At 42.4% G+C, this 26256-nt stretch overlaps 1 protein-coding gene across 1 annotated transcript; it reads right to left on the bottom strand.

Annotated features, from left to right (window-relative positions):
* Positions 1 to 80: 80 nt before the first annotated feature.
* Positions 81 to 25782, bottom strand: NSUN7 (NOP2/Sun RNA methyltransferase family member 7). Its single transcript, XM_040966324.1, has 11 exons — positions 25467 to 25782; positions 21623 to 21681; positions 21142 to 21272; positions 15534 to 15686; positions 14744 to 14927; positions 13483 to 13693; positions 12036 to 12179; positions 9625 to 9726; positions 6152 to 6269; positions 1220 to 1343; positions 81 to 716 (listed from the first exon to the last, which is right to left on the bottom strand). Exons 1-11 carry the CDS (start codon positions 25780 to 25782, stop codon positions 81 to 83), a joined length of 2178 nt encoding a protein of 725 aa, XP_040822258.1.
* Positions 25783 to 26256: the final 474 nt, after the last annotated feature.

Here is a 26256-nt window from a genome sequence, read left to right as displayed (position 1 = left end):
CTTTGGTCCCTGTAAAAAAAAAAGCAACCAACCAACCAACCAAAAAAAAAACCAAAAAACGACAACCACCACACAACCAGTCAAAGCCATGGCCGAGGATGCCTCAGTAGGGAGGAAGGTAAGTTTTCCTTTGGTTTTTCTCCTCTTTTGGTGATCGATGGTGAGGAGAGGTAGCCGGGCACCATCATCTTGGGTCCGACACACCTGCAGAAGAAATGCTGGGCTGGGAACCGAGCCCTGATGGCTTCAGGGCTTGAGAAGGGCAGCATGACTGGAGGCAGGACAATCTCAATGGGTTTCAGGGCAACCATTTTGTCCTCTGGCCGGTGCCTGACAAAGCTTGTCTGCCGTTCATAGGGTCTGGAGGGATATGTGTTCTTCAGAAAGGTTGGCACCAAAGGCTGGGTGCTGGGCTTGGTGAGCTTTCTGATCTGGGGGGAGGCGCCCACCTGCAGGGTTGTTTTCTGTGGGAGAGACACTTTGGCTGCCAGTGTCTCAGACTGGTCAGTGTTTGCCTTCATTTCTCGGTGCAAGAACTCAGCAATTTTTATTTGGATGTCATTACTGTCAGTGAGAGCCTTTGGAAAGGCTGTTTTTGATTTCTTCTTCTTCTTCTCCCTTTTGGATGATTTGCCCAACTCGATGCCTTCCAGCAGGCCCTTGGCGGCAGCTCGTGCCAGCACGTCTTTGACAGACACTGTCTCGGTTGGGTCTCGCTGTGGTGAAAAAGCAGTTACTTAGGATGGGCAGCAGCTTTGATGACTGTGCATATTAACAAACCCTCAGCCATGTGTGAATAAAAGGAGTGTGTCTTACTGTGCCAATCAAAGTGGTGGTCAGGGCCTTAGTCTCTGATATGTGTCCTAAGCTTTAGCAAATGGGTCCTTCCGCACCTCCACCCCTGACCTTTTAGGTTTCCCATGTAGAAATCTAGTAATCGGGATTACAGAGCCCTTTTCTTACATGTGAGGGAAGACACAGCAGATGGTAAGCAAGTGCTTGGGGAGGAGGGTGGGCAGGTGGCAGAGGAGCACTTAGAGGTGCTATGAAGAAGGGGGGTTAAGAAAGATGGCTGTAACTCCTGCCCCATAGCCAGGGATCAGATACAAACCCTTCACCACAGAGCGGTCACCAAGTTCCCAGTTCCTCTTACGGCCATTGTGTCTTCCCAGATGTGGTGTGGAGTGGGGATGGGGGTGGGGAGGGTGTTTTTCCTCACCTCCCTTGTTAAAATAGAAAGAAAGCAACCATTGTTGGTTTCTGATGGTTCCATCCTGAAGAACTTGTCAGTAGACAGCTGTATTTCCTTTAGGGAGCACAGTGGAAGCACAGGAGGACTAAGCCTGCACGAGAAAAGAACAGACGCTGCATTGTGAGAAGGGCTTCCCTGCCCCCAAAAATTTGAGCAAAAGTTCCAACCAAAGACAAAATACTTGAAGCAATTTTCTCAAAATACTGTGAGTTAAAAGCTCTGCTAACTCATATTACCTCGAAATATATGTTTCCCAAGTTCTCCATCTTTAAACAACTATGCCAAGAATAACAACTTGAAACAAACTTAAAACTTGGATTCCCCAAGTCATTAATGAATTAACAAAAATCTTCCATTATTAAAACAGGTCAACATGTATAATAATCACAACAATGTATCCCCAAAATGCCCAATACTTCCCCATGTTGGTGAAACACAAAAGGCATGACTTCCTTCTTTGGATTGTTTTTTGTCCAGTGTATAAAAACTAGCCACAGGGCAGATGCGTGGCAAAGCACACTAGCTGGGACACCTGCGTCCCATATTGAGATGGTTCTTGGCTCCAATTCCAATCCTAGCTTCCTGCTAATGTACTTTGTAGAAGGAAGTAGGTGAGAGCTTAAACATCTGGATCTCTACCCATCATGTAAATGACCTGGATTGAGTTCCTGGCTTATGCGGCTTTAGCCTGGCTGAGCCCTAGCTATTGTGTCAGCCTTTGGGGAGTGAACCAAAAAACAATAGTTTTATACGCTTATCTCTAAATACACTTATTATATATTTAATTATGTATATATTTAAAGATAAGCATATATTAAAGCATGTAGACACATATATAAAGTGTATTTGTGTGTGTGTATATATATAATGTGACAGTGTACAGTGAGAGACCAAGAAGACTGAAAGACCACCAGAGGACTCCCATCCACTGATTCTCTCCCCAGTTGCCCCCAGTGGAGCCAGGAACTCAATCCAGGTCTCCCTCATGGATGGCAGGAGCCCATTATTTGAGTCATTACTGTTGCTGTCCAGAATCTGAATTAACAGGAAACGAGTCAATAGCCAGATCTAGGACTCCTACCCAGGGACTCTGACGTGGGAAACAGGCATCTTAACCGCTAGGCTAGATGCCTTCCCCAACTTAGCCACATTAGTTTTCTCAGTCTCCCTTGCAGTATTAGTGAATGTGCAATAAAGTGCTCAAGGCAATACACAAATATACGATGGTGAAAGACTTTATGTCAGATATATAAAAATCTAATTGCTAGTACGTTTCAAATTAAGTTTTGGTTTTTATATTTAACTGATAGTATGTTTATCCATGAATATTCTTACATTGCTATGCTTTTAAAATTAAAATATACTTAATATATTTAATGGACCAAAGCAAGTAAATAACATCCTATGTCAAAGTATTTTTTTTCTGAAATGTAAGACCAGTATTTATTCATCCATTATCTTCCTACTATGTACAGAGCATATGAATAAAACATTAATTCTGTTAAATAGCTTACAACTTAGTTGGGGAAACAAATTAACTTACTGTAGTATTAAAAAGACCAAATAAGAACGCTCAGCCAAGTGGAGGCAAGATTATGTGGGAGTATAGAGTAAGATGCAGTAATTTTGGCCAGGGGAGATGGCAAACAGGAAGACTTAAGAGGAAGCGGTGAGTCTAGACAGAACAGAAGAATACATTTCATGAAAATGCACATATAACAGGTGCTTCACAGGGCTGGGCCGGAGGGTGAGCAGAAAGAGGTCACACAGGATGGGAGCAGATACACACATGACCTGGAGTGACACTGAAAGATTCTGGTGATGATAGAAAGATAGACAGCCTGGCACATGATCATGGAATTTACCTGAAATAAACTAGCTTTGCAGGTACTGAAGACAAGCGAGCTGATTGCTCCTCTCACCAACTTTGTTCTGAATTTTAACTTTTTTTTTTTTTAAAGATTTATTCATTTCTATTGGAAAGGCAGATACACAGAGAGGAGGAAAGACAGAGTGGAAGATCTTCCATCTGATGGTTCAATGGCCGGAGCTGAGCCGATCCAAATCCAGGAGCCAGGAACTTCTTCCGGGTTTTCCACACAGGTGCAGGGTCCCAAGGCTTTGGGCCGTCGTTGGCTGCTTTCCCAGGCCACAAGCAGGGAGCTGGATGGGAAGTGGGGCTACTGGGATTGGAGCCAGACCCCTGGCTTTTAACTTTTTCTTAATGTCCTTTATTTCACTTATTTGAAAAGTGGAAAGATGGTCAAGAGATCCTCCTGTCTGCTGGTTCACTCCCCAGATGCTCACAATAGCGAGGGCTGGGCCAGGCTGAAGCCGGGAGCCAGGAGGCAGGAGCTTAGTCCAGGTTTCCCACGTGGGTGACAGGGATCCAACTACGTGTGCCCCATCTGCTGACCCCCTGGGTGTGCGTGAGCAGGAAGCTGGACTCAGGAGGAGAGCTGGGATCCATACCCAGGCACTTCAGTAGGGGAGCAGATGTCTTCACCACTATGCAAAATGCACCTCCCCAATACACTAACTTTGTAAACAACCAACAACTTCTGAGGGTAATTCATATGTGCTTGTTATCTAACACAAATGGAAATCTGCCAAAAATGTATTATTCATTTAGGTATATATAAAAATATATATGCATGAATATCTATATACACAATGAAAATAATTCTTACCAATCTGGGACATGCACAGCTCTAGAATGTAAATATGAAGGCAGGGTTTTTGGCTAATCAAATATGAAGAATGGTTATATCTAACAGGATGGAATTAGGAAAAGTACTTTTGTTTTATAAATGAACATTTCTGTAATATGAAATTTTTACAGTAGTGGACAAGAAAATTGCAACAGCTTAAGGAAAGTATCATGAAGAACCACGTCCATAATGAGCTGAATATTTTTGAGCTATTAAGAGGAGATGATTCGGTGACAGCGTAATGCCAATGCATTCAACTCTAAATTCTCCCTCTTAAGGGATTTAGATGATTCTTATTCCAGTGCACTTCCTTCTACAAAGCTGATTGCATCCCCAGCCAGCAGGCATAAACCTCATGAAAACACAATTTTCCTATTTGAGCTCAAATCCCAAGCCAACCTAGAATATGAATTATTCTTGAATTCTCACTTGAGTCTTTAACACCATATTATAGATGGATCATAGCTTAGATTGAATGAAATGCAGATAATCCTCCATTTTTGCCATGTTATATTCCTAAAATCTTAATCCCTGACAAATTAGGAACCAGGCATTCTGCTCACTGACATGTTCCATACTTGCAATAACTTTTGCCATTGAGCTAATGCTGTATTGAAAACCTGTCAGACCAGGAGCTTGGCTAGCAGCCACCAACAGGAACTGCTGAATAAGGAAGGAAAGTCGGCAAGAAGGGAGATACTGGTGTGATTATCAAGTCTACTTGTGAACTGGCAAAGGAAAATTTCCAAGTTCAAAGGGGGAAGACTATATTGATTATATTAAGTATTGGGGGGAAAGCTCACATGATTTTTTTTTAAGATTGATTGATTTGAAAGGCAGAGTTACAGAGGGAGAGAAACAGATCTTCCATCTGGTGGTTCACTCCTCAGATGGCCACAACTGCTTGGGCTGAGCCAGGCCAAAGTCAGTAGCTTGGATTCTGTCCAGGTCTCCCACATGAGTGTCCAGGCCCAAGGACTTGTGCTAGCTTCCACTGCTTGCCCAGGCACTTTAGCCCACACTACATACTCATTATCAACAATATTAAAGGACTGATCAGTTAGTGTTATTTATTCTCAGATCTATTTCTTATCTTGATGTCCACAGTTCAGATTGTTATTAATTAATGACCGTTGTTATTAATGTTCTTTCTCTCTCTCCATAGTTTACTATAGCATTTTATCCTGGAACTACTAGAGAGTATTTTTACTCTAGTCTTAGTGTATATGACATGCCGAAGAAAAGGCTTAAGAAATCCATGCTTCCAGATAATATAACATCCAATTTCCTGCTACCTTATAAGAATGCCTATATTTTTTCTTCTGCTGAGGCATATATGTACCTGAAAGAGGAATATGAAATTTGAGCCCAGTTTATCTAGATACCAATTTTTTCTTGCCTTTAACTCTGGAGCCAATGTTGTGGGATAGCCTGGGTAGAGCCAACTCTGAGACACTGGCATCCTGTATGAGGCCTAGTTTGAGTCCCAGCTGGTCCACTTCCAATCCAGCTCCCTGCCAATGGCCTGGGAAGATGGCCCACGTGTTTGGGTCTCTGTACCCACATGGAACATCTGGATGAAGCACCTGCCATTGGCCTGACTCAGCTCTGGCCATTGTAGCCATCTGACCAATGAAAAAAAGATTATGCTTCCTTTCAAATAAGTGAATCTTTTTAAAAATGCTTTTCTTTAACACTTGCAAAAACAAATTTATTTACTATTGGAAGGGTGGGGGTTTGGAGCTAGTGAGCCAGAGGGAATGAGAGAGTAAGCTATCCCATCTGCTGGTTCACTCCTCAGATGTCTGCGTGAGCCAGAACTGGGCTAGGCAGACACGAGGGGCTACGTCTTAATTCACACCCCCACATGGAGGGCAAGGGACCCAAGTATGAACTTGGGAGAGGACCCTGGACTTGAACCCAAGCTCTCCTGGACTTGATCCAAGCATATAAGCAATATCTGAATTGCTGTGTCAAACACAGGCCCTCAGTTTTTCAGTGTACCAGAAACTGCTTCTGTGACGGTACCACAAAAGCTCTGCAGCTGCTGCTTGCAAGTTGAAAGTTCGGCTATTTGAGCAAATTAGAGCCCAATTTAAAGGAAGTAGAGTACCTTTGCACAACAGAGAAAATCTCACTCTTCATTTTTAAAAACAGTTAAGTCGCTTAGAATCCTTTGTTTTCTTACCTATAACGTTGTACTTTAATCCCACAGTCTTGAAATTCCAGGGCTTTCTTAATAACATCTTCGTTTTCTTCTGTATAAACTGAGCACGTGCAATACACAACTGCTTGCGCTTTAGCAACTGCATTCAAGAAGATGTAATCAGTGCTGCGCTCCCATTCACAGAACAATGCCCATTTGCTAACGTCTACCCAGTTTTGTAGGAATGACTTCCCACAGTGGCTGGCGTGGCTCCCCTCTCAGGCAAAAGCTAACATTCATCATGCAGCCTGTGGCCACTAGGTCAAGTGTATCTAACCCAGATTGCCTGGGGAATGAAAGCTCAGCCAATGGGGGCAGCCTAGTCACAAATACAAAAGGATGGATAGCGCCAGACTCCCACAGGCTTGATCCTTCTGGCCCAGTGTACCACCTCATTAGCTTAAAGGGCTCTAAAAGCTAACACAGATTTGGAGGGGAATCCCAGTTCTATCATTGACTGCTGAGTGAACCCCAAGTTGTGAACATCACAAAAAAACATTTTTCACTTGTAAAATTAGGCAATGTCACTACCTACATTTTGCGTTTTTATTTTGTACTTATTGAACATCCAGTCCAAGTCATGCATTGTAAGTCTGGAAAATGTCAGTCAATAACACAAATAGAAATCCCTATCACTTTGGCACCCACTTTCTACTAGAGGAGAAAGGCAGCAAGGCATGGATAAGCAAGAAAATGGTACAGCATTGTTAGGTAACAAATGCTTGGTGACAAAGACATTGGGGAATGGGAGTGTGAGTTTCCGGAGAGATGCTGTTCCTTTACAGAAGGTGGCCAGAGAACCACATGGCTGAGGTGGCGCGCAGTAGGGGGTTGGAAGGAGAGCAGGCAGCCAGCCCTCCAGCTCTCTAGGGGAGGCATTCTAAGCTAAGGGCACAGCAAACATTAGGGGCCTCATCTGGAAGGGGACAGAACATGGTCAAGGGACGAGCAGAGAGCACGGGGACGGAGACTGAGTGCCCGTCAGAGCAGACTGGAGGCCACGGACCTGATGGGAAGCCACCTGTTTGAACAAGATCATTGCAGCTGCTGTGGAAGCTGGACGACAGTAACAGACACTGCAGTAACCAGATGTGAGGTGATGGTGACCGGACACTGGATCCAGACGGTGAGTGTAGAAATTAACTGTCTAAGTAGTTTTGATACTGCCAGTAAGTACCATTTAAATAGCTATCATTTAAAAGGTTGATTTCAAATGGCACTTTAGTCATTCCTATTAAAATTTAGAGTCAGACTCCCACACCTATGAGGCCTTTGCTAGGTTTGACTCTGTCTTTCAAAGTTCATGTGTTAGAAACTTGAGTCTCCACAGGACAGGAGGAGGGAGGAGCCCTGTGTGTCCTGGTCTGTACTATGAAAAATGTGAAATCTACTCATATTAAATAAAATTTTAAAAGAATTAAAATATATGAAGAAAAACGAAGAAGAAACTGACTCCGCAGTTCATGGCTGCTGGCAGCAGGGTCATGAGGGTGGTGCCCTGTGGCTATAGAGTGGGTTGGTCAGTTTTGGCGAGGCCAGCGCTTGTCAGGGGGAGCCCAGCCCCAGCATCTGGTAAATTCTTTTATCTCCTCCCTGTTAGGATCCTGCACCCAGGGCCTAGCCAGAGTGCCACGATGGTCCCAGGACTTCTCCGCCTCCAAAACTGTAAGCTAACTTATAGTTTTTCCTTATACAATGCCCAGTCTACCGTATTCTGTTACAGCAACAGGAAATGAACTAAGTCAGCATTGTTTTATGGGGAAATGGTACAACTTGCTTTGATTTGCCGTATGTCTTCTGGCAGTGTAAACGGTTGTAATCTCAGCTGCTGTCAGAAGTTATGTTGATTCAGCATCACATAGGGGCTTCTATCATTACGATCCTTTTGCTTTTTGATACTTTCTGAAGCTTTTTGAAAGCTTTAAATATTCAATTAAAATTTAATAAAAGTAAGATGTTTATCAACTTCCTGATCTTCCAACTAATTTGCTTCATGGATCATAAACACAGATACTTCAAAAGGTTCCTGAAGCAGGTGGGAGGAGGGGCGGCGTTTGGCCCAGCTGCCTCCCTCCTCCCCCATCTCAGAGCACCGGGGGTGTCACTGGTTCCTCCCCTGGCTGCCTGAATGCCGACCCTGGCAGGCAGCAGGGATGGCTCACAGGGATGGCTCCACACGCACCATGGATAGGACCAGGATTAAATTCCCACTCTGGGGTCCAGTTTGGTTCGGCCTCACCCATGTCGAGCAATTGGAAAATTATTTAGAGAATACAGCTCTCGGTCTCTTCTGGCTGGATCTCAAATAACCATTTACATAACTTTTGGAAAGATCCGTGGGAATAAACAATGGAATTATAAGTTTGGGCCAGGTGTTTTATGTACCAGTTAAGTCATTTGGGATGTTCACATCTCATTCTGGAATCCATTCTGAGTCCCAGCTCTACTTCCAATTCCAGCTTCCTTCTGAACGAGTAGCAAGTGAGACAGCCCAAGTATGTTGATTTTTATACAGAAAAATTTTAAATTCCTGCATAGTTTTTTTTCATAATATGCATTTTCCATGAGCTTTATAAACATCCCTTGTATGCATGGGTTTCAAAATTTTTCTACAATATTATCTCTTAATTTCATTGTTTCCATCAAATTTTTGCAATACACATAAACAGACCACAGGCAAAGCAGTGTTTATCATATCAACTAGAAGGGCAAACCTCCTGAGTGCTTTCTGTTTTGCTTTATCTCTGCCTCATTTTGATATTATTTATAGAACTGTTTATTCCCACCTACTTACCTTTGAGTTCCTATCAGGATTTATTCATGCCCAAATGCCCAACAATTAGCTTAATGCCTAACCCAGAACAGGTACTTGATAAACACATATTGATTTAACAAAAACTTACCTATTTCTAGGAGACCCATAGCTTTCCACATACATGTGAGGAAAGGCAGTAGTACTTAAAATCTAAATGGAATGATTAAAGCTATGGCATAAATACTTAAGGAATGTTGTTACACAGACTCCAAATTTAGAGATCAAGATTGTAACTATAATTAAACCTCTTGTTTTCAGTTTAGCATTAGTTTGGACTGAAGAGGAAGTGTCAGGAGAGGTACCACAACAGAAAACTAATGAAGCAAGAAGCCAAAGGAAAAACTAGGAAAGATGAAAACTGCACAATTATGGACATAAAAAAGATTTCATTTCAACATTAACAAATGTATAAGTTATTCTTGATAGCCTAAGGTTAAAATTATGGTAAATCATTTTCTAAAGTGGTGAAAATTAGTATTTTGAGGCTCAAATTCTAGAAAATGTGCTTATGGTTGATACTTCATTGTTAGTTTACAACAAATAAGTGAAATAGTAATGTTTCTATAATGCACTATATACTTTTATATGTTTTACTATAATGCACTATCTTTTAACACAGTTTTTCCAGTGAGAAACTTACATTTCATGGCATGTGTCAGCTGCTCATACTGCTGCTGAGCGAGAACATGAAGTTTCTCTTTTGATGTACCTCCTTTAGAAAGATCCTTCAGCAAATCCGTATCTAAATTTTAAAAAGTAAACAGACTTTAAAATTTGCTATGACTATAGATTTTCTATATTTGCTATTATATTTTTTCAATCGTTCTGCCTATGAATCAATTTTTTTGTGAAAAAAAACCTGCTAAAATAAAACAGTGATATTAAAACATTAACTTAAAATTCAAACATTAATAAAGGTAATAAGAGTAGCTATAATATCTTTTTCGAAAAGAATATTGGAAGCATTTAATACAGTTCTTCTCTCGGTTCCTGCGAGCTAGCAATCCGAGTAGCCATGCATGGCTCTGTGCCGTCCAGGAAGCCTTGGTCAGTGATGTACTGTAGGTGTGGTGGGGTTCCACAGACTGTCACAGAGCCGAGTAACCCCTCGTGCCTTGTAGCATCATCGCCAGGCAATGCCGTGGTGCAACTGCGTTTGCAGTGATGCTGCTGTAGGCAATGCATCTGCACGGCCATTCACAGGGAAGGCCAGCGCGTACAGTCAGGTCCGATGCCTAATACCTGACAAGAGCTTCCTATGCTACTGGTGTATGTGCTTACCAGACCATACTTCCTCCTACTTACTACGCAACCACAGCCTTCTACCCTGTGTCATCTAGGGTTATGCAAGTATCCTCCACGATGTTCACACATTGAACAAATTGCCTAACAAGGCTTTTCTCAGATCGTGTCATATTTGTTGATACAAGTGTACTTTTTGATACCATTTCTTTATTCCAAGGGGTACAGTGTAAACCCAGTTAGAAATAGCATACTTTAGTGGATAAGAAATTTTCTAACTGATCTGAATTTGAATCCATGCTTCCCTATTTACTAGCTACATGGCCATAAGCCATGTAGCTTTTTCTAAGTCTTAATTTTCACCCCACTCCAAAATAGTATCATCAAAAAGTGATTGTGAATGTTAAGTCACAGTGTACATATAGCCTACAATATCGACTAGTTCCTTTCCCTCAGTTTCCCTTCCTTCCTTGCTTTTCAGCTCTACCCATGCTTGCATACGTGACAGTTACCATATCCGTAAGTGGGGTGTCTTCCTTTTCTAATATTCTAGTTACTGTACTATGCCTTTCAAGTAAATAAGAGATTCTAGTAGGAATCGGTTTCAGTTACTCTTAGGGCAATATAATGTGATTGACAGAGTGATTTCAAGCCCACTGTCAAAGGTGGACATTTGGCATCACAGTTAAATGCTGCTTGGGAGCATCCATGTCCCTTGTGTAGAGTAGCTGGGTTCAAATCCTCACTCTGCTGCCAGCTCTACTTCCTGCTAACATATACCCTGAGAGGCAGCAAATGATCGTTCAACTGGACAGGCCCTATCCACGTGTGGAAGACCTGGATTGAGTCCTCAGTGCTTAGCCTGGCCTAGCCCTGGCTGTTGGCAGGCACCTGGGGAATCAACCAAGGCAATGGAAGATTACTACCTCTTCTGCCATTTCTCTCCCTCTCTCCCATTCAACTCCCTCTCCCACCTCCTGAAGTGAATAAACCATGAATACACTAATTTTCTTTTTTTCCAGCGCCAGCTTAGGTCAGACTGGCTGGGTAGGGAAGCAGGCTGAGACATTCTGATGTGATGGTCTTCGGGGTGGGGTGGGGGGATGGCTTTGATACTTTTCTCTGATTTTCAGCCTTCTTATTCCTGGAATGGGGAGAATCAGAGTCACTACATCATTGAATTGTTGTGAGAAGTTAATGAAATGATCCAAGGAAAGTGCTTAGCTCATGCTGTACACGTAAGTGCTCGATAAATGCTAAACCAAAAGTTTAAAGAACCCAATAAAATATTCCTAGAGTTAGTATTTAGTCTGAGATGTTTTAATCACAATACATATATTATTATATATAACATATAATGGTTTTTTAATATGATGCCTATTTCATCCTATTATCTAATATATCATATATATCAACTATATCGAATAGATCACATATATGTGTGTATGTTTATGCATATATATATATCTCCTGGTGATTTAACTAGTCTTGATGAATTTGAATAAACTTAACTTGAGTTTAATTAGGACTGTGTTTATAGAATAGCCTATTTGGTCAAGCAGATCTACAAGTTTAACTAACTGTACAACCCTGTAAGAATGAATCAAAATTTCCGAGTCTCAGGTTTTTGTTCACAGAATGCTGACCAGTGCTAACACCGCTGTCTGGAACTTGGGTAGAAGCCAAAATCACATGTTGAACCACCTCTGCCCTGATTGTTGGTATCATTCCAATCTTAAGCATTAGAAGAGCATAGTTGCCTGTCTCACAGGGTTGGCACAGGGATTAAATGAAGGAAAAAACATGTACCTTCATGTTCATTTAAAATAAATTCTACCGGATTACTAACACCCAGTCCTGAACAACGGGGCAGCAGCAGAATCACTTTCACTTTCTGTAACCTGTGATCCTTTGATTCAATGTTGGTAAATGTATCATGAAGTATTTCAATATCTGGAAGGAAAAAGAACATGGGAAATTTCATGTTAAAGATTTTAATCAGTGTGTTATTAGACCTATTTGTTGTTAATGTTTTAACCTGTGTGAGTCTTGTTCTGCTATGGTGCTTTCCACTTAATGTCAGTTGTATGTTTTCACTTGTTTCTACGTTTCCCTTCTCTTGGTCCCCTCTCCAATTGCCCATAACAGAGCTGGCAGGGCTGAAGCCGAGAGCCAGGAACCCAACCAAAGTCTCCCTTTTGGGTGGCACGAACCCAAATACTTGAGTCGTCTGGTACAAGCCAGACGGTGATGGAGCTGGGTATCAAACCCTGGTGTGTGAATGTCTTAACTGGCACACCTTAGCCGCTGAGCTTGCCTTGTCTTTTGTTGTCATTGTTAACTGAATCCCAGATACTGCACATGGAAAACACAAGCCAACCCTCATTTAGGATACAACTGAAGGCCTGGGATGAGTTTATTTCCTTCCACAGAGAATTCACTTTTGCATCTGGCAGGCAAACACTAGGCCTAGGATCAAGCACTAGCCATTCCAAATCACCTCAATCCAAGTGGGAATTAGGGTGGTAGGAATGTGGGCTATTATGCTTTGGAGAGCTGATCACTCTTTTTATATAATAAACTAGGATTTCCAATGACAAAATATTCTTAAAAACAAGAAGCCTAAAAGCATTATCTTTGTGACATAAGCACTTATATAATTATGTTTTTATTTATTAAATGGTGAAATTTCTACCATCTACGTTAACCAAATGTTGCCTGAGCCAAATTTCAAACACAAATGCAGAGTATCAAGAAAAGAATTCATTTAACCTACAGTTGTTTCATTAACACTAAGTAAGAATAGCCTGATAGAATACAGTTTAGTGAAGGTTTTTAAGAGTACAGCTTACCCAGAATTTTTTACTTTCCAAACAAAACAATTTCAAAATTTGTTTATTTTAAAGACAGAGAAACAGAAACAGAGGTCTTTTATCTGTTGCTTCACTCCCCCAAATGCCTCCAAAAGCCAGGGCTGGGCCAAGCCAAGGCCAGAAGTCAGGATTCAGTTAAGTCTCCCACATAGGGGACAGGGAGCCAAGTACCTGAGCCATCCCCTGCCTCTTCCCAGGCTCCACATTTGCAGGGAAGTAGAACTGGGAGCAGAGCCAGGACTCAAACCCAGTCCCTGCCGCTTGGGATGCAGGCATCCCGACTGACATCTTAACCACTGTGCCAAACAGCTGCCCCTCACACATTGGAAATACCTCCAAATTCGGACAGAGCAGCAATCACCAAATACATTATTTGTACATACTTTTACATCCCATCTTTGTGAAAAGTTTCTTTAGGTCAGGATCGTTAGCATGTGACTGTACTCCACACACAAAGATTTTTGAAGTATTATTATGCGTTAGGATTGACATATGGGCAACTGTGTACCATGACCCTGTGTTGACCATCAAGATGTCATCCTCCATATTCAATAAGGCCTTTACAGAATGAACAGCAAGACTTCGAGACTTGTCCTAGGAGATAATGATATGGTTAGCATTGTTCAAAGGGCATAAACAGAAACATGCATTCATTTTCTAGAAAAAATATTGCTAGGAATCTTTAAGAGTTATCCAGTCCGTTTTAGTTTAAAAATCATATCTAAAAGCGGACAAATTAATAAATACATTTAAGACAAAGTGTTTAACTTTGGTTAATATAAATTATGCTATCATTTAATTTTTATATGATGATAAAGCAATACCAAAATCTCTAAAGAAGAACATATTAGTGAAGTCCTATCTTAGCTCCCATTTTTACTCCTTCATGAAAACCCATTTATCCACCTACTGTCATTTTTTCCTGCCCATTATATTGTCACTTAAGCTGTTGTTGGCTCAGAGATTACAATTAGGACATTTAGGAGGCTTATAAAGGGGTGTTTGACAGATTGAGCATCTGCAGTTGATCTGGCTAACGTAAGAGATTTTGATGCTCAATAATCCAGGGGGGAAGGAATAAACCTTAGGAGACCAAGGCACTAATTAGAATCTAACGGTGGAAAGCTTCATTTTCTGGTATCTTGCTGTTCCTTTTCTTGGAATCACATTATTCCTCACATTTATGTCCTATATCAATACCCATTCTTCATCTGTTCCAAATCAAAGCTAGAAGATTACATTAAAGGGATTATGAGAACGTTTCTACATTGCCCTTTCACAGGCAGGATGGCACTACTAACTCCCTCCGAAAGGGAAAGAAGAAATAGTCTCCTTCCACCCACCCTTGAACCCTCCCTCGAGAGAGAAAGCACAGTCTCCCAAGGAGCAGCAATTCTAATCCCCCCAGCCAGGGACTCTGGGGAAGGTGTGTTCTTTGGAACTCCACTCGCGGTAGCGATGCCGAGGTTCAGCAGGAGCACTAACTGGAGAAGTCAATTCATCCAAGGTTACGATCTGGCCTTATAAACCGCCCTCATCATCCATAAGCCACACACACGGTGTTAGGTTTTACATACAGGTAAAGGGATTCTTTGGCCAAGCAGGATTGCTGAGAATGATAACAAAAGTAAATATTAACTTTACCTGAAAAATAAGTTTATAATCTTTGAAGAGATCTATATTTACAAGATCCTTTTTAAGATGAGAAGGAAAAATTAAGACATCATAGCAGTGTTGGTCCACAGCAAACACTTTATCATCAATATGCAATATGGATTTGACTTTATGATAGCCTTTCGTCTTCAAATCATTATAAACTTCTTCAGGGCTGTGAATATACAACATTAGGTTGTAATTATAAACATAATACATTAAAATGTGTTTTTAACACACTTTTTTGTGCAACAAAGAAAAATATCAGTGCAAACATTGCATGTAATGGAACCCACAATCTTAGCCAAGAGTTAAGCTGAATGAGATAGAAAAGTTATTATATTTATGTGACTACCTTTGGTAATTTGGCAATAAAATCTGAAACTAAACCATGATTATTTAAACATTCCCCACTAAGCAGTATTTCTTATTACATTGTTTTAAAGAGATGGAGACTTGAGATATGAATTAGAAATATGAAGAGCTTAATTAAAATACTTCACCTTCAGGAAGGCATTTGACTTGGCAGTTAAAAAAAGGTTTGCATCTCACACTGGAGTACCTGGGAGCCGGGCCTCCAGTTCCCTGCCAACACATACCCTGGGAGGTAATGGCTCAAGTCGCCCACATTAGAGGCCCAGATTGAGTTCCCAGCTTCTGACCATGGCTTGGGCCGGTTGCAGGCATTTAGGGAGAGAACTACCGGATGGGTGCTTTCCCTATCATTCTATGTGATCTCAAATACATTAAAAAATAATAATAATTAAAAAAAATCTCCTACCTGATTTTACAAGTGTTTATCCAAGCATAAAGTGGCAAAGTGGAGGCCCGTAGCTCCTGCTTCCTGACCGTTTCCGGCAGAATGTGGTAAATGGAAAGGGCGTCATGTTTGATCCGACATCTTGCCAACGCTGCTGCCAACTTTGTCTTGAAACTAGACAGAGAATCCGTTCCTGATGACATCTGAGACAAAGACTATCTGTTTCCACTAGAAACTTACAGATGACAATAAGAATTTTAACAAATGTTTTCTACAATTCCATTTGAAATTTCTGAATTATAAAATAAAAATTTGTCATATTTGAATATAGAAATGTAGTAATGCTAGTTTCCTTTTATCATTTTAGTTGCACCATAATGTTGCATGTCTCCTCAGATATTGATGTTGATTACTGATTTGAGAAGGAAGTTTTAGTTAGTGAAACCATGTAGGATTTAGACAAAGGTGGAGTTAAATCCAGGTTCTGTGAGAGCTGTGCGGCAGTGTTAATCTTCTCTCTTAGCCTCAGCTTTGTCACGTGGTTAGGGTAGTCAGTACAGCTGGTGACTGACGTAGGGAATATGTTAGGTGTGCAAAACAGCCCAGTGCCTGGCACACAGCATCTGCCATCACAGTCCTGATCAGACACTCTGATGAGTCTGGAACAAGTCCTTGCCTGTCTTGAATACTCTATTCCTCAAAATTCCACATGACAAAATCAGTATCATCAGGAATACTCAATGATTTCAGTTGATCTCAAAGAGCAGATTTTTAAGAAATGCAAATACAGGATTTATTCCTAAACCTTATTCATGGCAGGTTCACAGCAGGAGCATCTTGGCATAAACCTCCAGTGTAACTGTGAATGAGAAATGGGGACCAGAGGCCTGAGAGTCAAAGCCACCTGAGCTGTGCTGGATGTGGGATACAGGCCCCAGGGGATTCGCTCAGGGAAGAGGTGGCAAGTTCTCCTGAACCACTTAAAGAGTAGGGAGGCAGAACCGGGGAACAAATGAACACCGTCTTCTGCATCTTCTGCCTGCAACCTCCCTGGTTATAGTTTTGTATCCACTCACCATAAGGAGAACTGCAAAAAATATCTTTGTGAGACTACACGTGCCTGCACGAGAGACCCACAGACACAACAGGGACACTTTGGACCTCAGCAGGAAGCCTTTGTGGAATGGGGGATGGGGAAACAAGCAAACTGGGTTTGCTTAGTTCTGTCTCTAAATGTCACAACAGCGGGAAATACTGTAAATGTAACACAGTGCATTTGCATACATCAAAGAATACATGAAGGGATGAGTTATTGGTCTGTGTTATACACTGGGGTATTGATGAGCACAGACTATCTGTGGTTACGTAGTACTTCCAGACTCCTTACTTAAGATTTACCATAAAAAGTGAGAGAAAGAGAGAAAAGGCAGAAAGATCTTCCATCCCCTAGTTCACTCCCCAAATGCCTGTGGAGGTCACAGCTGAGCAGATACAAAGCCAAGAGCCAGGGGCCTCTTCCCTCCCTCTGCTGCCCTCCCAGGCCTTTGGCAGAAGCTGGATCAGAAACGCTGCAGCTGGGACTGGAACCAGCACCCCTGGCACTAGCCCCAGATTTTAGTTCCTCTTTTATTTCCATTTTTCCATGAACTGTATCAGTTCCCTTAGAGAATCTAAAGTATTGAAACTTTTAAAGATGTATTTAAATCAAACTATTCAAGAAAAGGTGGTAATTATGATGTTTCTTCTTTGACTACTAATAACCAAGTACTGTGGTCAGATGGTGACTATAAAGATTAAAGCTAATTTCTATCCCCGGGTGATAAACACACACTGGTATAGCACAATATGGCCAATGTCATCGGATTTTAAAAAGGTAAAGAAGAAGGTAAATGTAATTAAATCAGCCCAAAGGAACTTCTAAGAGAAATGTGTGCTAACTATTAAAGGAAGACCAAGAATTTTCCAAACCTCAATAGGAAAGATGAGATACAAACAACACATGAGTTTTGAAACACAAAAGGAGAAGACATACAGACAGGGCAGAGAACCGCAACAGTATGGAGGTGCTAAACAGTAGATTTCCTGAACAGAGAGCAGCCAGAGAGCCAAAGCTCAAATCACAAAGAATTTTTAAGATTTTTAAAAATTTCATTTAATTTCTTTTTTGTTTTATTAAACATTTCATTTCATTTAAACACAAAAGTATAAAGAGAAGAGAGAGAGAAAGATTGTCTATCTGCTAGCTCACTCCCCAAGTGGCTGCAACAGCCAAGCTGAGCTGATCTGAAGCCAGGAGCCCGGAGCCTCTTCCAGGTCACCCACGCGGGTACAGGGTCCTGAGGACTTGGACTGTCTTACACTGTTTTCCCAGGCCACAAGCAGGGAGCTACATGGGAAGTAGAGCAGCCGGGGCATGAACTGGCATCCAGGCTTAGCCCACTACACCACAGTGCCAGTTCCTATATTTCTATTTTTAATATTGCAGAAATTTCTTTTGTATTGGCATAAATGAGAAATGCTTTCCTTTTTTAAGATGATTGCTATTTCATGTCTTTGGTTGCTAACTGCCTGTGTCCTTGGCCACAGATACCGGAGGTAAGGGTGCATACCTGACCCACGCCAGGACAGAGTCATTTTCTGGGGGGAGCAAAGGCAGGAAGCCAGTTCTTCCAGGCATCGGTCCTGCCACATGCAAAGGCTGGCAGCCAAGTCCTCCACCCCAGGATCACAGAAAGATAAGGGAATGGAGCCAGAGCACGCGGAGGGGCAGAGGCTGGGGCAGCACAGGGTCCAGGAGACCCGGAGCTCAGGGCCTGGCTGGTGGAAGCCCAGCCGCCTGACCGCCCTCCCTGCTGTTGCAGGCTCACATCCTCCGAGGTGCCCCGGATCCATTCTGTCATTGGTTTAATCTTCAGCTGCAAAAAGGAATCCTAACTTGTAAACCATTTCATCCTGTTAATTTTTAATGAAATAGACGCAAGTCCTTTTTGACTTTAAAATGTTCAGGAAGGCTTAACAATAAACAAAACTGTCCGATTTTGGAGTGTTGTTAAGCTCTCTGTTGACAAACTGAATATTTTCTTAATGCCAAAAGTCATCTTTGGGTAAGTTGTTTGAATTTCCAAGAAGCACGTAATGAAATCAGCGTTCACACTGACCTGCAGGTGACATCAGCGAAGATCCCCAAGAAGGGGCAGGGAGACTGTGACAGGTACAAACCCACAGCCCAGGGGGTTGGGAACATTTTTGACAAAGGAAATGCTCTGGAGCATTATGGGGGAATGAGAGAACTGCGGAGAAAAGCAACGTATCTGAATAAATGTGATTCTTTTTTTCCTTGACTCAGCAAGACCGCTCTTTCCGACTTCCCTCCTTACAGTTCGGAAAGTACCTCTAGGCAGAAAGCCAGAACTACCCTGAGCTCATCTTATTTGTTCTCATTCTCTCAGGGACCAAGTTTCTGCGCTGCTTCTTGTCTGATGTCCAAAAACCTCTACCACATGTATTTTGCCCAGTTTTCTGGTTGTTTAAAGCAGGAGGATGAGGCTGATCCAAGATACTCCATCATGACTGTATAATGACATTCTTTAAAATTATCACTCTCTCAGCTACAGGGAATGGATCACAGCAAAGGAGTTATTGGCAAGGAAACCAACGTGGAAGCTATTAGAAGGTCCAAGTCATAGATTACACTGGCATGAACTTGGACAGCAGCAGTGAAAAATGGAATGCTTTTTTTTTTTTTTTTGAGGCTACAGATCACTTGATGCATGAGACACAGTATGGGTACGGGAGAGGGCAGGGATGGAGAGTCAGGATGATGACTGTGCAGGTTGTGATGCCTTCATTGTGATGTGGCAGGCCGAGGTCTCATGGTGTCTCATGAGTCTCGTGGGGTCATGGGGTTCCCCCTCCATGGGCTCCTCCTCTCCTCCCCTGCTCCCATCTTTGTCTATCTGTTCCCAATTCTTGCCCCACAAAAGTTTAATGTGTTATTTAGCACAAGTAGAGTCTTGGGCTGGGAACAAAACATGGGGAACAAGAAGCTAACATCTCTTTTAAACCTGGTCAGAAGTATTATGACAGTTGCATTTTATACGTGGATTGACTTCTCAAAGCTTTTGCCTTTGTGAATAATACAGTGGACTCCATCTTGGGTTATACCACTAAAGCTATGAAGAAAAAGAAGACACAAACCAGTACCCAGAGATCCAAGAATGATAAAACATGAGGTGCATGCAAGGGATAACAAGAGTCCCACACAGTTTTTCTAAGAAATTAACCATTTTTGTTCAGGTTTCTGCTCATTCTTTCTTCCTCATAAATTAGAATGTGTCATCTCAGTTGACACATACTAAGGTATACTTTAACCTTATAAGGGTTCCACTGTGTTGGGAACAACATGGTCATCCCCTAAGCCCCAGACCATCTAGAGGGGCTGGCTCCCAGCAATCTTGTTTGTAGATTACAACCCTACCCTGCTGCTATAGGGAATTGGCCTGGGGGATGCACACGACCCAGACTGAGCCAATCAGATTCCTTCTCAGGGGGATTTAGAACTGGGATGTCAAGGCAATCAGCTGGTCTCAGTAACCTACAAACTTATGCCTTGGGCTACAACAGTGGGAGTTTTTCCAAGTACAGCAAAGGCACAGAGAAGCCACTGTTGTTGCTATATTGTGGTTTCCATTCAAGTTTAAACACAAGAATCAGAACTGTCTTAACCTGTGGCCACAACAGAATATATGTGAGACTGGGTAATTTATAAATGACAGAAATTTATTTCTCACAGTCCTGGACGCTGGGAAGTCCAACATCAAGGCCCTAGTGTCCTGGAAGGGCTTCTTCCTTCCTGCACAAGGTGGCAGAGGTTGGAAGGCAGGAGCACCAGAGCAAACCTCCTGGCACGAGGAGGCCCTTTTATGGTGGCACTGAACAACTGGAGCAGTGGAGGAAAGAGGGGAGCAGGGTGCAGCCCTTAGGTCCTGGACGCTTCCAAACACTGTCACACCAGGGATGACCTTCCCAGTGGATGAATTCCCGTGGACACAGGCAAATCACAGCAAAGACTGGCACTTCACTTGTACTGAACATTTACTACATGCTTGGTTTTTAAACTGAGCATTTTATAAACATTAATTTAACTAGTTCTTTGACCCTACCCCCACTTTTAGGCAAGTGCTACTTATTGTCCTCCTAGGAGGCTTCTGCTCATATTTAGGGTAAAAAGATCAAATGAAAAGATGTTAATTTATTCTTAATGAAGCCAAAAACACTTTTAAGTTTGGTAAAATAGAGGATTCTTGTCCACTGTTAGCATTCTATCACTTGATACAGGTTAGATTTTTTCAAGGTAGTTCTGAATGAACCAAAGTAAATAAACAGGGGCTGTTTCACATAAGCTTTATGTAATTGCTAAAAGTATCAAGAATTTTACATGATTTTCCACATGCTCACACATTCAAGCCTTCAAAAACAATTTAATTTTTAAAGAATATTGAACCCATTCAAGACTATTTGCTCAATAAATTTCAGAACATTTCCATTCCTCTCCTATAACATTTTCACCTTTATATACACATTATACTGAATTTACCAATAATAAACAAAATCAGTATTGATTTATTACCTGTTAAGAAGGTTCTCTACTTCTTGAACTTCTGATAAAGGCTCCTCGTTATCAGAAAGGACACGAGTTTGGAATTTTCTATCTTGGAAATCATACAGCATCACGATGATAAGACTGTTCAAGTGGTCTGGCTACCAAGGGGAGACACACAAAAAGAACAGTATACACACAACGTCTGCTAGCAATAGCTTCCATTCCATCACGTTTCATAACACATCAGGAGGGAAACTGCCTTAACACAATCTGATTGGGGTAGAAAATAAGGAGGTTTGCAAAATAGAAAAAAACCAGTAAAAATCATTTGCACCATATTCATGGAAGTGAACAAAGTCAGTATTAGAAGTAGAGAAAATTCTGAAGAAGTCTCTGTATTCAGTGAACTAGTTATGATTTCAATCTGAAGGCAATCTAATACCCTCAAAAACTAATCATTAAACAAACTACTAGGAAGACAAACTACTTCTAAGAGTTGTGTACTTACTATTGTCGTACTGGGAAAGATATAGCTGTCTATTAACATAGTTTCCAAAATGTCTTGATCTGCAAATCAAAGGCAATACCTGTTACTCAGACACCAAAACTGAAAGATATGAATCAAAGCTCTGGAATCAGAATACACTGTAACTTATGCTATAAATGACTTACTTGTTTTTCCTTAAGATTTCTCTTTCTACTTCGGATGTGGGAAATCTAGAACAACAACTAGTCTGGGAGCAGAGACCCCAGTTTTCGCAGGAAGTCCTTTGCAGCTCAGCCACCAATCACAGCTTCAGATCAGCTCAGCCCCAGCCATTGTGTCTGCTTGGGGAGTGAATCATTGGATAGAAGAGCTTTTTCTGTCTCTCCTTTTCTCCATAAATCTGCCTTTCAAGTAAAAATAAATAAATCTAAAAAGGATGCCAGGTAAGATATCTGTGCCCTGTACCTGGGTTATAGCTCTGGCTCCAGACTCCAGCTTCCTGTCTATGTGGACCCTGGGAGGCAGTGATGATATAGTACAAGCGATTGAGTTCTTGAAGCCTATATGGAGACTTAGACTGAGTTCCTGTTTCCGTCTCTGGCCTCTGATTGTGGCAGGCATTTGGAGCTTGAACTAGTAGATGGGAGATCTCTTTGTCTTTCTGTTCCTCTATCTGTCAAGTAAACAAAAGTTTTAACACATACTAACTGCATACTTTATATAATGCTACCTAGTGGTAGGTGTTGTTCTAAGTGCTTTTCATCCCTATGAATTACTATGCCTATTTTGTAGCACATGAGGCACAGCATGGTTTCTTCCTCTCATTGGTCCTAAAATCAGCTGCAAGAGGAGTCTTAATAACTGAAACTCCCCAAGTCTCTCTGGTCATCCATCCCATTCTGAAGGAAAGATGGACAGTGTTACTTAACTCCCCCACAGGTTCTCTCTGCCTTCCACAGGTCCCTTCATGTACAGGACTGTAGAACCTTCTCTCCTGAAGGCAAATGCCCTGGTGTGCTGCAAGGTAAGTGCTGGGTCGGGAGGGAAGGCAGCACTTTTACGATGAACAACCACCAACACTTCCTAAACATCTATGAAGTCGGTACCAAGGGACAGAAGCTGGCATCATCAAACACAAAATCATCATGTGACTTAAAAAGTTCAATAGGAAGGGGGTTATTATTCTACTACCCTTTCAGCCAGATGGACTCTTCTGTTTTACCCTTTCTGCTAGGTGCTTGGTGCTTTTTTGTTTGTTGCTTATTTAAGGGGGAGCAGGGAGAGAGCGTGCTCTTCCATCCACTTGGTTCACTGCCCAGACGCCAGCAGCAGTCAAGTCTCCCACATGGAGGGCAGGGACCTAGGTACTTGATTGCCCCATCTTCTGCCTCCCAGGATCCACATTAGCAAGAAACTGGAATTGGAGGCTCAAACTCCAGGATATGGGGGTTGCAGGCATCCCAAGAAGCATCTTGAACGCTGTGCCAAACACTGGCCCCTCTGCCGGATTCTTTAGGTAAATCACTTATTCTCTTCTTGAGCTTTGCCCATTTTTTTCCACTGGCAAAAAGAGAGCTGTTGATTTCAAAGGACTTGTATATCAAATAATATAGTGTTCAAGTTTCTGCGTGAAACAGCCTACACACAAACGGGACATCCACGAGCAGCTGACGGTAAGGCTGAAAAGCATAACACACAACTCAACGAAGTACATTTGCCCTTAGTATTTGAAGAAATGTTCCTGTTATTGCCTTCTGCCTCCTCAAAAAACATGGAAATGTGATCTTATTACCTGTTCACAAACTCCCGAAGGAAAGGGCATGTTACCCAGGTCCTACTTAATTTGAACAATAAATAACCTGCCCAGCTTTACTCCCTAAACCCTCAGAGAAGAAAGCCCGAGTTTTCTCTTCTGAGCTGTAACTCCCTGACCGCCAAACGTATAGTGCGGGTACACCTTTACCAACTCTCACATGCCAAAGTGACTCGGAACAGACAGGAGATAAGCATGAAATGTACAAGGGCCTTAATGTTTTCAAAGCAAAACATCAAGCTCCTTATTATCTAGGCAAACCTACTGCATTTAGGAAATCTAATTATAGTTTATCTGAATATTCCAAAGTTGGTCAACAATTGGAAGAAATATTGTATTACTACAATATTTCTAACATGTAAACAATACCATCTTATAATTTTAACTTTTTTAAAAATAAGTATTTCAAAGAAACATCTGTTTATAAAGTCCTCTGATCATGATCTATCTGATGATGATTTCCTGGATTATTAAAATCCATCAGACCAGGTTTTGCATTGTGGTGTAGTGAGTTAAGCTACTGCCAGCAAAGCTAGCATCCCATGGGGTGCTGGTTCATGTCCAGGCTGTTCTGCTTCCAGCTCAGTTCTCTGCTAATGGCCCAGGGAAGATGGTCCAAGTGTGGCCTTCTGCCCTCCATGTGGGAGACCTGGAAGATTTGGGTCTGGTTCATCTCCGGCCATTGCAGCCACTTGGGGAATGTAGCAGCAGATTAAAAGCTCTCTTTTGACCATTCTTGTGTGCATATGTATCTGTAACTTTCAAAGAAGAAATAAATCTTAAAGAAAATCTATCAAGCCATCACAAAACCTTTTTCTAAAACAGAAAATAGAATTGAGATAAAGAAAATGATAATCTACTACACTGACCACTATTAACACATCAATCTAGCTAATGCATTTACAGAGAATACCTGAAGCTTCTATAATTTATTTCAAAAGGTTTGGCTCAATGTCCTTTTTTTTTTTTGTAGCATTAACATTGAGAACTGGCCAGTTAACATGCTGGCCCAGTCTGCAAGGACGAAGTGTAAAGATGTCCATTTGGCTCACTGTGTGACCTTTGGCTGTGGAAGGGTGGGGAGAGAACATCATCTGAGAGATTACATTGCCGGAACAGCGACTGTTGCCAGGCTTAAAGGACAAGAAGCCACGCAAGTGGAAAGAAGACAAGGAAAGGCAGAGTGCTTGCCTCTTGATGTGGCACCTGTTCTCTGTGATGACAAACCTCTGTCTAAAGAGTCAGCGGGGCATTTTAATTCCATCTGGCTCCTATGTGCCAGCCCCTGTGAGTGGCACTAAGGAAACGGGCAGGTGTTACTTTAGGAAGCTGGGTCTCATGGAGCCACGCTGCTGACACGCTCAGCGTTTCTGGAACTGGAGGAAACTGCACTGAGTTTACACAGCAGTTTATAGTCACGGCTTAGAATGAAAAGACAACTGTCCCCGGGGCCTTTTGACTGGAACCTTGAGAAAGAAATCGATACACAGACATATATAATTACCCACCAGGCAGTTAGGAAGGGCAGTTCTCAAGTTTGGAACCTCAAAATGATTGGCTATAAATGCAACAATCTCAGATGGAGCTGGCTTCCTTTTGATAACTGTTTTCCTTGTCTGCCATCTCGGTTGCCCGCCCCACCCTCTCTTGCTGGTTTTGTATCTGTGAAAGTGCATGAGCTACAACACGAGCTGGGAACCCCGGGAATGAACGGAAGGACCAGGGCGAGGGAAACCATCCAGGATGCTCCGTAGATGCTTGGTCTTGCTGCTGGGCGCTGCCTTGCTCAGGTTAGTCACTATGTACCACAGTATCTAATGAGCAGCAGCTGTGCTTGGCTCAGGGACTGCCTTAAAGAAATAAACTACTCAAGCAGAACAGTTCTGGGCACAAAGAATTAGAGTTACAGGATCATCCCTAACTCCTAGAAGTTTACAGCGGACCTGGCAGGTGTGTGGGGAGCCGGGTGGAGGCAAGGAGGAGCATAGTGCATTCCAAAAATTCTCTCGGTAGTATCTGCTTTAGTGCTGCTCTTTCAAGACCACTACTCACACTTTAGGGCACTGAAGGCCAGCTCATAGGACAACCGCTGTAAGGCCTCATCCGTGGGCTCGGGTAAAGACCGCAAGGGCTCATTCCCGTACTTTATGATGATTGTTTCCGGAGACTTTTCGACTCGAATGCCCTGAAAAATGTTTGCCGCAGTGATGTACACCGAGTCCGGATAACCAGTTTTTTCCAGAACGCCAGCTGAGCTTTTTTCGCTGGAGGCTGCCAGACCTGACAGCGCCAGGGAAGAGAGCTGGGCAGAGATCTCCTCGCTCTCTAAGGGGATCGAAAATTCCAGGCCACTGGTGGAATTCAACATGGTTGTTCCTCTGACCGTCACCACTGGAGCTCCAATTACAACTCAGATGTTCCAGGAAATGCTTTTCCTTGTATCTTCAGCATAGTCTCTGCGAGGGGGAAAAAAAGTCAATTCCCTTGGAAATAGAAAAGGAAAGGGAATATTAAAAGATTTTTTTTTTTAATTGGCTGGCCAACCAAAAAAAAGCATCCTATAAATGCGGTCCGGCCAAGCACTCCAGGAAACTTGCACACACTCCAAAAGCAGGTGCAGGGGCGGAGGGGTGCCCCGACGCACCCACAGCCTCCCGCCGGCATCCAAGCGGGCGCCCCTTGCACCGGCTGCCGCGTGTCAGGTCCTTACCCCGAGGGCAGGTGTTTTCCTGGATTTGAGGGACGGAGACGCAACATCCGCGGTACTCTGGGTACCGTAGGCTGGTGTCGCTCTCAGGCCCCAGGGGCGGCGGTGGTGGCCCCGGAAAGCCGTTTGGTTCCA

Source organism: Ochotona curzoniae, unplaced genomic scaffold (genome assembly GCF_017591425.1).
Source record: "Ochotona curzoniae isolate NIBS_2020 unplaced genomic scaffold, NIBS_Ocur_1.0 scaffold_4505, whole genome shotgun sequence".
In the NCBI taxonomy this organism is placed as follows: domain Eukaryota; kingdom Metazoa; phylum Chordata; class Mammalia; order Lagomorpha; family Ochotonidae; genus Ochotona; species Ochotona curzoniae.
This window is presented reverse-complemented; position numbering and strand designations above follow the sequence as displayed.